This window comes from Tenrec ecaudatus, chromosome 2 (genome assembly GCF_050624435.1).
Source record: "Tenrec ecaudatus isolate mTenEca1 chromosome 2, mTenEca1.hap1, whole genome shotgun sequence".
NCBI lineage: Eukaryota > Metazoa > Chordata > Mammalia > Afrosoricida > Tenrecidae > Tenrec > Tenrec ecaudatus.
In genome coordinates this window covers 66,800,573-66,816,432 of record NC_134531.1, presented here as the reverse complement: position 1 = coordinate 66,816,432, position 15,860 = coordinate 66,800,573, and the positions used below count along the sequence as shown (strand labels likewise).

Here is a 15,860-nt window from a genome sequence, read left to right as displayed (position 1 = left end):
TGCAAATTAAACTAAGGCTCGTTTCTGAGTAGAAACACTAGGATTTCAGGTGGGTTGTGGGAGCTCCAAAGATGGCTCCTCTTCCCATTTCCCTGCAGATGGCTCTTGATTCTGTAAGGCCAGCTCTTCAATGGTATCAAGCAGGTAGCCTGCTAATACTTTCTGATAAGGACAGTGTGCAGTAAACTGAAATCATGAGTGGACTACTACTATTACCTCATGTTTATTAGCAAAGAGTGTAGTGGTTATGCACTGGGCTGCTAACCAACCACAAGGTCAGCAGCTCAAAAACACCAGTAGCTCCATGAAAGAAAGATTACATTATAGTTCTACTTTCTATGTTATGCTACATAGTTACCATCTCAGAAACCCACAGGGAAGTTTTACCCTTCCCTATAGGTTTGCCAGGAGTCAGAATTGACTCGATGGCATGGAGTTTAGTTTAATATATTAACAAGACATTTACAATTTGAAAAACATCATATAAAGTATTAGGGTGTAAGTTAAAAGTTAAATCCAATTTAGTGTATTAACTGCTGGTCATTTATTTTTCAATAAAGTGCCAAGCACTGCTAATGAAAACTTTCAAAATGTCGGCTCACTCAATCTTTACACCCACTAGGAGATAGTTCCTCACATAAATCGTGAAAAAACCGAAGCACAGAATAACTCATTCACGTACAGCAGGGAACTGAAGGAGCCAACATCTGTAACAAGAAAATCTCCCTCAAAATTAGTGCTCAAAGGTAAAATAGTCCGCCAGGTAAGTGAGTCAGATTTTGTCTAAAAGGGATATAAGAAGATACACAATGGTATATTGATAGGGGTGTGTGGATGCATATGTACATATAGTTATACATATATACTTATGTATATACATAATTGTGATATGAAATCACACACACAACATTTTTTAAACCAACATCAACCAGACTCTGCAGATGAGTATCTATCAAGTCTAAGGTAGAATATTTTTATTAAGACTTCATGAACAGTCGAAAGAGCCTGTACGTGTCCTTCAATGCATGTAACCTCCACAGTTACCTTTGGAGAAGGAAAACTGGAGGCTGTTGATTGCACTTCTGATATCACCAGAACTTCCTTGACAAAGCAACTCCAGGGATGCTTTCTCAGGAACAGCAATTTTTCTTCCAAACTAAAATGAGAGAAAATAATCAAAAGCAAAGCAAAACAAAATACTTATCTTAACAAACTCACCAGTCCATTAGCTAGTTTGTGGCATTGTGGTGGCTTGCATGATGCTATGACACTAGAAGCAATGGCCTCAGCATTTCAAAGCCCAGCAGGGTCACCCAGAGTGAGTAGATTTGGGTGGAGTTCTCATACTTTTAAAAACCAGGAAGAAGGAACAGGGTGTCCACTTCTGAATAGCAGGGAAACACATGTCTGAGATAGTTGCGGGCAGATGAGGCCCTCAGGATGGAAAGTGCTCAAAATATCACTGGGAAAGGGGTGTCTCTCAAAATTAAGTCAATGTTAATGGTTTGGAAGAGGCAACACTTTCAAGGGGCTCATGTACTGATGGAGGACAAAACAAAACGAAAATCAACAACTGAAAAAGCATGGCATAAATCAAGTATGAATCTAGGAAGATTAGAAGCCATCAAAAAGGAAGTAAAATATATAAAGATGGACAGCCTAAGCATTAGTGAGCTGAAATGGACTGGTACTGACTACTGTCAATTGGATAATCATATGAATTACTATGTAAGGAATGACAAACCAAAACCAAACTCACTACCATCAAGGTCAAGAGAACAACTAGCGTCACATTCATCATCAGAAGGAGCATTTCAAAATCTACCCTAAGGCACAGTACTGCTGTGATAACATATGCACAGCTACAAGGAAGACAGGTTGACACAACTAGTGTTCAAATGCATGCACCAGCAACTACAGGCACTGATAAAGAACTGATCAAACATGCAATCAAGACACAACTATTTGTGACTGGATGTGAAAGTTGGAGACAAAAAGAATCCATAATTGGGAAATACGGCCTTGGAAAAGAAGCTCAAGAGCTTATGATAACATTTTGTAAAACTAGGGGCTCCTTCATTGCAAAGCACCTTCTTTTGACAACAATGAATGGCGACTATACGCACAGAGCTCACCAGACGGACCACACAAGAACCCCATTGACGACGTCTCTGCAAAGAGACAGTGGAGAAGCTCACTATCATCAGTTAGAACAGGTTAAGTAAGGGCTAGCTGTGGAACAGACCCACAAATTGTTTCAGGTTGAAGCTGAAGAAAATTAAACCAAGACGATGAGAGTTAAAATACAGTAAATATTTTAAAAATCACTGTCGTTGGAAAGGGGGAACCTATTACAAGGATCTACATGTGACCTCCTCCCTGGGGGACAGACAACAGAAAAGTGGGTGAAGGGAGATATCAAACAGGGCAAGATAGGACAAAATAATTATTTATAAATAATCAAGGGTTTATGAGGGGGGGGGGAAACAATGAGGAGCTGATGCCAGGGGCTTAAGTGGAGAGCAAATGTTTTGAGAATGATGAGGGCAATGAATGTGCAGATGTGCTTTACACAATTGATGTATGTATGGATTATGATAAGAGTTGTATGAGCCCCTACCCTAATAAAACTATTTTAAAAAAACTCAACTGTCATTGTGTTGAATCCAACTCACAGTGATCTAGCATGGAGTTTCTTAAGCTGTAAATGGGAGTGGATAACTTTGTTTTTCCTACAGAGCAGCTAGTGAGCCTGAACTGCCAACCCTGTGGCCATTTCAGAGATCATCTCAAGAACAGATTTGAAACACAGAACACTAGACACCGAAGACCAGTCCAGTTATGGGAGACTCTCAAGAGCATCATACATGAAGTACACAAGAGATAATCAAATAGACAGGAAAGACCAAATGGATATCAAGAGACTCTGAAACTTGCTCATGAATATACAATAACAACTAAAGCCAACAGAAGGAATGATCAAGTTAATGAGTCCAACAGAAAAGTTCAAAGGACAGCTTAAGAAAACAAAGTGAAGATGTAAAGACCAGGAGCTAGAAAACCAAAGAGAGAGAACAGTCAGCATTTCTCAAGGGGAAAGCACAGAAGAAAACATGCAAGCCTAGAGCTGCAACACGGAAGGATTCTGGGGGGAATACTGGGTGATGCGAGGAGTATTAAAAGAAGATGGAAAGAAAACAGTCACTGTACCAAAAATAACTAGTCAACAGTCAGCTATTTCAAGATGTGGCATAGGATCAAGAGTCAACAGTCTTGAAGGAATAAGTCCAAGCTCTATTGACAGCATGAGCAAAAAGCAATGCTCTGGTAGTTGAGGAAATACCAATCAAAGTGTTTCAACAAACTGATCCAACCTTGGAAGCATTCACGAGAATTCACAAGAAATTTAGATGATAGCTACCTGACCAACTGACTGGAAAAAAAATCTGTATTTGTACTTCTAAAGAAAGGTAATCCAACACAACACAGACATTATCAAACAATATCATTAATATCACATGCATGTAAAATTTTGAACAAAAGTGGGCGAAGAGAGACATCGATCAGTTAAGACATGAAAAAATAATGATACTTTATATACTAGCAAGGGTACATGAGGGAGGGAGGGTGAAACATAAGGAGCCAATACCAAGGGGTCAAGTAGAAAAGAAAATGTTTTGAAAATGTACAAATGTGTTTGACACAATGTATGTATGTATGGATCTTGTTAAGAGCTATATGAGGCCCCAATAAAATGATTTAAAAACAAAATTTTCTTGAATATAGTTTTTAAATTATTACAGCAGTCAGAGTAGAGACCCAAAGCCCATCTGTAGGCAACTGGACACCCCCTTACAGAAGGGTCTCACAGAGGAGACTAACCAGTCAGGGTGCAGTGTAGCAAAGATGAAACATTCAACTTTCCTCTAGTTCTTTAAAGCTTCCTCCCTCCCTCGCCCACTATCATGATCCCAATTCCACCTTACAAATCTGGCTGCACCAGAGCATGTACACTGGTACAGATAGGAACTGGAAACACAGGAAATCTAGGACAGATGATCCCTTCAAGACCAGTGGTGTGAGTGGCCATACCAGATGGGTGGAGGGAAGGTGGGGTGAAAAGGGAGAACTGATTACAAAGATCTACATATAACCTCCTCCCTGAGGGATGGAAAACAGAAAAGTGGGTGAAGGGGGACATCGGACAGCGTATGACATAATAATAATAATTTATAAATTATCAAGGGTTCATGAGGGAGGGGGGAGCAGAGAGGGTAGGGGAAAATGAGGAGCTGACACCAAGGGCTCAAATAGAAAGCAAATGTTTTGAGAATGATGACGGCAACAATGTACAAATGTGCTTGACACAGTGGATGTATGTATGGACTGTGATAAGAGTTGTACGAGTCCCCAATAAAATGATTTTTTTTAATCACAGAAGTTACCAATAAAGATAGATTACTTTAAGAGGAGAATTTTTCTTCTTTTTTTTTTAAATCACTTTATTAGGGGCTCAAATAACTTACTACAATCCATACATACATCAATTGTGAAAAGCACATTTGTACATTCATTGCCCTCATCATTCTCATAACATGTGCTCTCCACTTAAGCCCCTGAATCAGCTCAAGATGAGCATTTTTCTTAACAATAACAAATGCCAGGAAGCACTTCAGTAGTATTTTCTTTGTGTTAAGAGTAAGGAAGTGTTATTCACAGGCTAACGTTCAAAAGTGAATAAAGAAATTGTCAGTAAATTGATATATAATTTTCCATAAAAATAAAAACTATTTATAGGCTTTTCAAAAAAATTATTACAGCAGTATATTGAGAAAGTGCTCACAGAAATTCACATCCAGTTCAGGAACAGACACAGAATGAAGGATATCACTGATGATTTTAGATGGATCTTGTCTCAAAGTATAGAAAGATGTTTACGTTTATGTTTTTATTGCCTATGCAAAAGCATTCAACTGTGGATCCATCCTAGCATTGCCAAGCCTGGGAAGGAGCGCTGTAAATCCATGTGGAGCCTGCGCACAGACCAGGCAGCAGTCATTCAAACAGGCCAAGGGATGCCCCACAGTTCCAAATCAGGAAAGGTGTGCATTAGGGCAACATCGTTTCACCATACTAATTCAATCTGTGTGCTGAGCAAATAATCTGAGAGCTCTATTTTGTAAAGAAGAAAACAGCATCAGGATTTGAAGAAGGTTCATTAACAACTTGCAATATACAGAAAACACAATCTTGCTTGCTGAAAGCCTAGACGACTCTGCCACTAACTGAAGATCAAGGACTAGAGCAGCGGTTCTCAACCTGTGGGTCGTGACCCTTCTGGGGGGTTGAGTGACCCTTTCACAGGGGTCACCCGATTCATAACAGTAGCAAAATTAGTTATGAAGTAGCAGGAAAATAATTTTATGGTTGGTGGTCACCAGAACATGAGGAACTGTATTAAAGGGTCATGGCATTAGGAAGGTTGAGAACCACTGGACCAGAGCCTTCAGTATGAATTACAACTCAATATAAAGAAAACAAGTCAGAGGACCTGATGCAGAGGGCTTAAGTGGAGATGATGAGGGCAAAGAATGTACGGATGTGCTTTATACAATTTATGTATGTATATGTATGGATTGTGATAAGAGTTGTAGGAGCCCCTAATAAAATGTTTTAAAAAAAAAAGAATTTCACTTATTTCATTCCATAACAACCCTCATGGGGGCAGAAGTCAAAAAATCAATCACATATTGGACTGACAGTTCTGTTGTACAAAATCTCTGTAGTTGAAGAGACTTAAAAAGTGTTACAGAGAAAAGATGTCACTTTGAGGACTGGCCCAAGTCATGGTATTTTCAAATGCCTCATACATGCACATGAGTGCTAGACAATGAATATGGAAGATCAGAGAAGAATTGATGCATTTGAATTATGGTGGTGATAGAGAATACTGGACTGAATATCATGGACTGCCAGAAGTACAAACAAAACTATGTTGGAGGAAGTACACCCAAATGCTTCTTAGAAGTGAGGATGGGGAGACTTTGTCTCCTGGAATTTGGACATGTTATCAGGATAAGGCATCCTGCTTGGTGAAGTAGAAGGCTAGCGAAAAATGAAGAAGCCCCTCAAACAGAGTGACAGCGTGGGTGTGTAATGTGCTCAAACACAACAGTTGTGGCGAATGGCACAGGAAAGGGCAAGTGCTTTTTGTCTTGTTGTTCGTAGGGCTGCTAGTAGGAGCCATCCAATTCCACCTGAGGGAAACATCTGACAAAGCATGAAGGAGTGGGACAAAAATGTCTTAAATTTGAAACGCTAATAAGCTTCCATGCTAAATACCAATCTGATTATGATAAATGATTTTCCGTACCTGAAATCTACATGGTAGGCAAATCTATAAAGATCGTAACTAGATTAATAATAGTTACCTAGGAGGCAGAGCGGTGGGGTGGGGTGGTCGCAGAAGAGAGGGCTAATAATAAAAAGTATGAAAAGAGAATGTTCTGAAATTGATTGTGGTGGTGATTGCATAATTCTTAATTTGAATGAAAGCTTACATTACATGGTATGCAAATTATATGCCAATAAAACTATTTTAAAGAAATGAGATAAGAATACCAAAGTATTATTGATTGACATATTGGGAATTGAGAAATGTTTCCTGATGGTAGGCACAATTTAGGGAAGTGAGCCAAGCTAAGGGAAAACTTACCTCAATTTAAACAGAAAATTAAGTTGAAGAAGAACAAAGTAGAAAGCCTCTCACTTCCTGACCTCAAAATCTACTACCCAGCTACGGGAGTCAAACAGGCTGGTACTGGGGGATGAAAGATCTTAAACTACTGGACAGACCCAGAAATAAATCCATCCACTTGGAGATGATGGTCTTTTTCTCACAACTGATTTTTGACAAATGACTGAAACACCTTAAAAGGAGTGGCAAAACTGGATTTCCCTTTGCTGAAGTGAGAAGACTCATAACTTACTCCAGATACAAAAAAAGAACTCAAGATGGATTCGACATCTAAATTTTACTCCTGAGTCGTAAAGATTATCAGTGAAACAACAGAGAGAGATGTAAGGCCTCTAATACATGGCATGAGCATACTCACAAACAGAATGAAAAATACACCCACAGTGAAAGTCAAAGTAGAAGTGTCTTAAAAATAAGACACTTACGTACAGTAAAAGATTTCACCAAAGTCGTAAAAAAAATAAAACCTTAGGACACAGTGGGAAAAAACTCTTGGCAATGACACATTAGACTAATCTCTAAAATCTATAAAAATGGCAACACCTCAACAAGAAAAGGACAAACAACACAATTTTAAAAACGGGCAAAAACATGAACATTTTACCAACGAAGGCATTCAGGTGGCCAACAAACACAGGAAGAAATGCTCATGATCACTAGGCATTCCAGAAATACAAATTAACACACAGTAAGATACCACCTCACCCTGGCATTGACAGCAAAGTTCAAAAGAGCAGAAAACCAGTGCTGCAAGGGGTGCAGAGACTGAAACCTCACACACGGCCGCTGGGGCTGCACAATATGAATACTGTGAAAAATGGCATGTCACGTCCTCAAACAGCTGGGGATAGATAGATCACATGAGCCCGCAAACACAGTGCTTGGTATATGCCTCACAAAAATCAGGAACCCAGTGTGAGCAAATACATGCACACCTTTGTTCCCTCACAGCAGCCAGAAGATGGCGACAACCCCAGGGCCCTTTGCTGGAGGAAATGAGTCAACCTCACAAGGGCATACTATGTAGCACTCATTAATAATGATGAATTTGTGAAACATCAACTGACACGGATGGATTTGGAGGGAAATATACTGAATGAAGTTGGTCAACCAAAGCAAACACTACATGAGACCACAATAAGGAAAAAATTAAAACAAGGTTTTTATATCTTAAGAAATAAGACTTTGAGCAGAAAGCGAGTTTGGAGAATGATGAGGGCAACAAATGTTTAAGTGTGTTTTACACAACTGATGAATGTTTGGATTGTGATGAGTTGTATGAGCCCCAATAAGATGATTTAAAAAAAAAGAAGACTGAAGGTTCCCAGGGTGGGGGGAGAGGAAGTAATAAGCTGGAGGACAGACAAGTGTTAACCTGGGTGAAGGAGAGACAATAGACAAAGAGATGGGAATAAAAAGATGGAGCAGAAAGAGGGCAAGCCAAGGGAGGATTGTTAGCTGCTGAATGCAGAAACTATGGTCTCATATTTAAACCCGCACCCAATTCACAATAAAACCTTTTTGAAAGTTAAGTTTAAGACTAAAAAGGAGTTAAAAATTTTTTTAATCAAGTTTTATATTTCCTAAAATGACAGTGTTCACGTGGATAAGCAATTTAATTCTAAAAACCAAAACAATATATCTCTCTAATCCTCACTTATAGAATGCCATTTAAATCGTACTTTCTACAGCTATAATGCAAGATTCTTAAAACACTTACCTTGTTAGCTTCTACTGACAGGATTCGATTAAGAAATTTCATCATAATTGTTGGTGCCACAGGATTAAAACTGTCAAAGATTATAAAGAAAGATGGTATCTAAATGATTCATTAAAAAAACACACTTGTGTGTGATTATGAAGCTAAAATTGCTCTTACTTGATATATAATTTTTTATTAAAAGATCATTTTATTGGGGGTTTTTACAACTTTTTTTTCCTTACAACTCTTTTAACAATCCATACATAAATTGCATCAGGCATATTTGTACATATGTTGCCATCATTCTTTTCTAGACATTTACTTTCTATTGAGCCCTTGGTATCAGCCCCCCCACCCATGACCCCTTGATAAATTATAAATTATTATTATTTTCATATCTCACATGGACCACTGTCTACCTTCCCCCATGGTTCTGTTGTTTGTCCCCCTGGAGGCATGTATATGGTTATATGGCGATCATTGTGATAGGTTCCCCCTTCTTCCCATTATATTTTTTAAAAGTTACATTAACAAATAATTCACATATACTTCCATAGTTCAGTCATATTAAAAAGGGTTGTAATATCATCTCTACAATCAGTTCTAGATCAATTTGTTCCTTCTTGTATTCATTATTGGCTTCCCGTTTCCATCTAACCTCCCATCCCATTTTCCCAATGAGCCCTTAATCCACTTACTGTCTCTCTACTTTTACCTAGCCTGGATTTCATATGCTGGAAAACATACCAAAAATAAACAACAACGGAAACAAACCAACAATCACAAAATAACCACAGGAAAAAACCTCAATTGAGAAAAAGGCAGGAAGTATTAAAATCAAGAACACACTTAAAATGGGTCAAGAAGGACATTCCCAATGATCAGGGATTACATTTTAATTTAATTACATCTGCCATAATCAAGGTCACAATACTCTGTCTGCTAGCAAGCATATGCACATCCCTCAACTATGGTCAGAGGGAGGCATCAGAGGCTAGTCCATCCCTCAACTATGGTCAGAGGCAGGCATCAGAAGCTAGTCCATGCAGGCACGCTGCAAATGGAGTTTGGGCCCCACGGGCCTCCTTCTGAGGATCACATGTTCACAAGGTCAGCTCCTATCCGTTCCTTCCGTCCCTTAGACTTAGCTTTTATTATTTATTATCCTCAAATCATATAGGCTGGTGTGCTTCTTCCAGAGAGCTTAGTCGATACGTCACCTAGATGGATGCTCGTTGTAAGACAAGCCCTTAAGACCCCAGAGATTTTTTTTTTGCTAGCCAAGCACCATCTGACCTCTTCACTACACTTTGCTGTAGCACCGTATCTTCAATGATCTCTCACTGAGGACAAGCATCGAGTGGGGTCATGTCATAGGAGCTTATTTTCCTTAAATCAAGGCTAGAATTAAATGCCAGCTCTAATCCATTCATATCTATGGTTTTCATATTTCTCTGGTTCACTTTAGAGGCCTCTATCTATCACCTCCTCCCCCCAACCCAGGGCATATGGTAAATTCTTTATTATTAGTAAAAGATCATTTTATTGGGGGCTCTGACAGTTCCTATAGCAATCAATCAAGCATATTTGTACATATGTTACCATCATTATTTTATAGACATTTACTTTCTAGTGAGCCTGATGTAAATTCTTTTAATATAGCCAATGCTTACCTGATATTTGATATAGAACACTCTTCTTGAATTTCTTTGGGAAACAGTAACCTTTGATTATTATGTCCACTGAGACTATCAGAGATTATAAATATAAGAGGGCATCGGCCAATCTGTACATAACTCCTAAAATCACAAAACAATGTTTCAATTTAGACCACTTGATATTTAATTTGAGGTTTTTTAGAAAGCTTCACTGAAACTCACCTTAAAACTTCATGTAAAACTTTAGAATCTCGATAAAACTGGTTAGGTAAATCCTATTAAAAACATAAGATAAATGTTCAGTTTTGTTGCTACACAAGTTTATACTTGGATTTGTATTTACCAAGAGAAGACACCACTTTTCCCTATGCGGGGTTTGTATACAGGACCTGCCTGGAAATCAAAGGCAGGATGAAATACTCGATATCCCAATCACTTATGCACATAAGGGAAGAATAATTTTCAGATCAACTTTTGTTAGTATATTTTACCCCAGCTATATTATTTTTTTTTCATTAAGAAATAATTTTTCAAACATTTATTTTGCCTTTCCATACTTAATCCTCATTTCCCACCATGCCAGATCAAGAAATAAAGGTCCTAAGAGCTTGGCTCCCTCCACATCATTACAGTTGGCTCCAGGTGAACAGCGGCTCTTCCTGAGCGTCCTGCAACGTGAGGCGTGTATCTTCTGGCCTCCTATTAGACAGTGTTCTCCTACTGCTCCTAATATTTCCATGACCAGTTTTCCCAGAAGGTACTTCCCAGACTGTCTTAATCTGAGAGCTCTACTGAAACCTGTTGGACTTTGAACGTGGTGCCAAGGAATTTTTTTTCCATTTTAACAATGCACTTGCTTATTCTGACTGTAGCAAGGGCTAACTATAAGAATTTCATTTGAAAACCTTACCCGCCCACCCTATAGCCTTTGACCTTGGTCCTTCAGACTGTTTTGCTCCCCACGTAAGAACATTCAAAAGGGATATGACTGAGTCCTTGGAGACTGTCTGAATTGCCATCTTGATGTAGTATAAAGCGCAGAGAGCAGAATTCTTCAAAGAAGGGTAAGTAATTGAAACACTGCCTTTTTAAGAGGATAGAGCTCAATGGAAGATCTCAAGAAACAATAGCCTCACATTTTGCTACTTTGTTTAATAAAGGTTTGTATGATTTTTGTGGCATTACTTTTGACTTCTCCTATATTCAGTTGCTGAGGTAGATTTGGAATGTCGGTCACCATGAGTCAGAATCTAACAACACGCTATACTCAAGGTGTCACATTTCTAAAATTTGTGAACACATTAAGCTTCTGTATTTTACTGCAAAAGACATTAAGCTTCTCCTATCACACCGTCTTTTATATATTTTACCACTATTAATACCATGAAAGTGTTGATGTTACTATCATTGAAGATATCACTCAAATGTTGTATGCCATTATTTTTAGCAGCATTTCAAAAATTGTCCTTACTTCAACAATAATTATCTTCTTATCAGTTCTCATATCCTCTCCAAGCATTGGTAGTTTGTTATACTTAGTAGCTCTTAACAAAAATTCTTTAAAAACTGTCATCTGAGACTGGTAAGAGTGCATGTGAAGGCCTGGGTCTGAAAGAAAAACACATTTAATTTACATTGTTTTATTTTCAACAAATTGTATGTACATAACATTATTATACATACCTACGTATATGTATACACACACATTTCTGTGAGGTGCTTTTAAGTAGATTTTGAATCAGAGTGGTTCCACGTGCCGAAGCAGACCTGCCCCACAGAGCTCTTCTCTCCATGGGAGCAGAGTATCATGTCTCTAAGTAGTGCTAGGCGGGTTTGCACCACCAAGCTTTGATTAGCAGTCAAATGCTTAACTGGGACACCACCACCAGGGCTCCTATTCACGTACACTTACATACACAAACTCAAGCTCATAACAAGGTAGGAAATATTGTTCAAATCTCAAATAACAAGTTCATTTCAAAAAACAAAACTCACCATAAACAATAGTAATTTTTCTATGCCAATGAGTTAAATAACTTCAGGATATAGCTATTAATATAATGGCTTTTGAAAACTGACTTCTCAGTGAAAATGAGAAAATTGATAAAAATATTCATGATGCTGCTTTACATAATATTCTCCACATTAGTACTAGAATCTTCAAACACTTAACAACAAAAAAGGATGATATTAACCTTGGAAATAAAGTTCTTGTAAGACACAGTTTATATAGAAAACTCTCCAAAAATTAAATTTGCAGTCATCGAATCAATTCCAATACAGGGCAACCCTACTGGACAATTCTGCCTCTTGAGGTTTCTGAGTCTTAAATTTTTGGAGGAACAGACAGCCTCGCTTTGCCTGCAGTGACTGACTGTGGGGTTAGCAGCTCAGTGTGCAACCCACTGCACCAGCACAGCTCTTCTGACAGGGACAATGGCTTACATGAGTGCCTATCAAACCGTCAAAAGTAACAGTACTTTTTAGCAATCGGTAAACATTTCAGAGCACAGCATACTAATAGCATAAAATTATGCACACCAAATATGTTTTACAAGAGTCCAGAGAATTTTGGAATTGCACTTAACTGTATCCCTAATCTAGGAACAAAATAGTTCTTATAACATAGCCTTACTCGATACTTGCCCCTGAAGAGATGGGTGCTATAGCCAAGTGTGGTGAAGAAATCAGAGGGCACCTGGCTGTCAGACAGAATACTGTCTTGGGCCTTAAAGGCTGGTCTTAAAACGAGCAGCCATCTAAGTGAGGTGTCAGTGGAGTCCACATGAAAGAAACACACCAGCGTGTGTGACCCAAGGATTGTAAATAATAAAATCCAAATCCAGAGGAGGAAATGCTATCAGAGGCTAAGTTCTGAGCACCGGTTTACAGAGGGCTAAGGATGACAGTAGAAGTCCAACATCCATTTGCAGGGTTCACACATGGATTGAGTTTCTGGTGAATACCCTCTGACAAGAGTCTGAGCATCTGAGCCCTCTCCCTACAGAGAGAACTGTAAAAGGGATTATGGCCCATGTAGTTAGGTTAAAATGTAACACCTTATCATTTGATCTTCCTTTTGATCCATTTTAAAGTTACAGTTTTTAATGTTTTTTGCTTTCTTTTAGCTTAAGATTTTTCTGTTTTGCCATGTTGTTTTCTGCTTCCTGTTTTTGTTTCGTATGATTTCTGCATATGTAAATCTCTAAAAACAGTAACTGGATTAATAATTACCTAGGGCGTGGCATTAGAGGTTGGGAGGAAATGGGACTAACAAGGAGTACAAGAAAGAAGAAAAAGTCTGAAATAAACTGTGAGGATTACACTAGTCTTACTATGCCTGATGTACTAAATTGTATGATATGTGAATCATATGCCAATTAAACTACTAAAACCCATCGCCGCTGAGTTGACTCCAACTCACAGCAACCCTATGTGTGATTCCCGAGGCTGCAAGCCTCTATGGGAGAAGACGGCTTCATCATCCCCCCTCAGAGTGGGGGTGGGTTTGCACCACCAGCCTTGCAGTTAGCAGCACCCCCAAGGTTCCCTCTAGTGACCCCCACATTTGAAACACAGCCACCAAAATAAAAATGATGGTGGTGACGTATAAAAGCATATACATGAAGTTATAAAGAAATAAACATTCTAATTGGTACTTTTGTTTTTGGATATGGAAACAAGAAAAGCTTCGAACCCATTCATTATGTCTGACCTCCCTGATGAGAATTTACATTTCTACCCCAAACATACTGAATTGGAGCCTACAGTTTAACAAGGTCCTCAGGTGATTTTTGTAGACCTTACTAAAATGAACTCAGCATCTCGGAGGAGAAAAGCAAATTCTCAGCTTGGGGGGCGGGTAAACCAGACTAATTGTTCAAAGCCCTGGTCATAAAGCCCAAATTCTAGAAACATCTTCTTTGTGGCTAAAGAATAAACGGCATCACAGACCTTCTTCTCAAACACATATAACGAATACGCTCTTGGAAGTCTAACTACACAGTAGGGTGGTTCGTTTCAAAGCTCCATCGTGTACAGGCTTTCCCAGATATATTCAGTACCAACATAAGCAAATCTTACCGAGGTTAAACATGTCCGGGAAAGCATCTTTTTGGAAGTCAGGTAAAGCGGGATTAATCCACTCTTGTATTTGAATACCAAGCTCCTTTGACAGGATTTTGAGAGTTGTTGTCTTCCCACATCCAGGAGGACCTGTGATTAATAAAATAGATCCACCCTAAAACCAAATAAAATATTATTTAAAAATCAAAAATCACTGGGATGACAGTATACTTTTCAATTTTCATTCTGAATTCAACCTTAATAGAGACCTCTCCTAGGAAGATAACTCTCAAATTATGCACACATAATAATATTCTTACGAGAAGACCTTGGCCTGGATATCAGATTACTTAGAAAATATATATTAAGTAATACATTTATCAGAGGATTTGAAGGCACTAGAGGTTGTGTTGCCCTAGTAACTTCCCTCGTACATGTGGTCGGACGAAGGCGTTCGAGTTAAATAAACACGTGGGGAAGATCTGCGACATCAAATAAGGGTTTACAAAGTAGACCAGATGGTGTAGTTGTTACTCCCTACAGGTTAAGTGACAGTTGCTTAAGAATCAAGATGTTAGCCTACTGCCTTCTTAATCTAGTGTCACACATAAAGTCAATGACAAGAGAACCAGACAAGCTTTCTGATACGACAGAATCCAAAATATAAAGCATGCTCTATGAAATACTCTTGCAAAAATGTCCAACTTGAAGCTAATAAAGCCCTTGGTTCACACTAACAGGTTATAAGAAACGCAGGACAGACAGGAAAGGCTAATTATTAACAAGAGGAATCGGCCTGACAAACCTAGAAGGTGGCTGCAAACGGCCTGGCCTCTTCACTCGGTGCATGCCTTGGAGTCACTAAGGAGGCTGCACCATAGCTACTGCTGTCGCTCGCTGGGAGTCGTTGAGTGAGCAGCTTGGGAGGACTTTACACGTAGCAGAAGAAAGCACTCCCCGGCCCTGTGTCAGCTCTCAGATTGCTTAGGACATTTAAAAGGGAAAATGATGTATCTGAGTTTTCACTATCCTTTTTTAAAAACTGTATTTTCTTTTAACACATTAGTACAACGAAATTTATTTATACAAAAAAAATGACTGGCTTTTTCTATAAACTCAGTGCTAACTACTGCTATTCCTTGATATATTATATAATTTGTCTATTTGAAGAGTTTCCAAGTAAAAAGTTAAAAAAGAGAAACAGAGAGACTATGCAAGCTGGCAGATGAGTGTAAAGTAACTAGAATTAGGAAGTGAAACAGAAACCAAAGCTTTAGAACAAATGATGACTGTTAATAATCTTTAGTACAAAACTAATAAACCACTTGCCTGCTTGCTTCTGTGAGAAATAATCTGATGTGATAAGTAGAAGTTCACCTTAGGTAACTAACTGTGCATTATGCTCATGACGGGACCAAGTGGGAAAGAGGTGGAAAAGTCAGGGAGCTGTCTGCTGGAAGTGATGAGGACGTATTTAACCAAACACCCTACACGTTTAACGTCTTATAATCAACTGGAAGCCAGAGAAGCACTTGGTGTAAAATACTTTAAACAGATTTATTAAGTACCTGTTTGGGCTGCCGTTCCAAGACTTGAGCTTTTAACCAGGTTTCAACTTCTTCAATTTTCTTTTTATGTACAGCAAGTTCATGCTAAGATAAAAATGTCAATTTTAAAG

At 38.6% G+C, this 15,860-nt stretch overlaps 1 protein-coding gene across 5 annotated transcripts in view; it reads right to left on the bottom strand.

Annotated features, from left to right (window-relative positions):
- Nucleotides 1-15,860, bottom strand: part of RAD17 (RAD17 checkpoint clamp loader component) — a 42,503-nt gene that overhangs the window by 21,287 nt on the left and 5,356 nt on the right. For all 5 annotated transcript variants that reach the window (XM_075541135.1, XM_075541133.1, XM_075541134.1 and 2 more), the window contains 7 exons: nucleotides 15,751-15,834; nucleotides 14,201-14,357; nucleotides 11,589-11,725; nucleotides 10,340-10,392; nucleotides 10,133-10,258; nucleotides 8,478-8,547; nucleotides 1,045-1,156 (listed from right to left, as the gene is read on the bottom strand). In XM_075541135.1, the coding sequence (XP_075397250.1) occupies nucleotides 1,045-1,156; nucleotides 8,478-8,547; nucleotides 10,133-10,258; nucleotides 10,340-10,392; nucleotides 11,589-11,725; nucleotides 14,201-14,357; nucleotides 15,751-15,834 (739 nt within the window). The remainder of the gene's footprint in view (nucleotides 1-1,044; nucleotides 1,157-8,477; nucleotides 8,548-10,132; nucleotides 10,259-10,339; nucleotides 10,393-11,588; nucleotides 11,726-14,200; nucleotides 14,358-15,750; nucleotides 15,835-15,860) is intronic.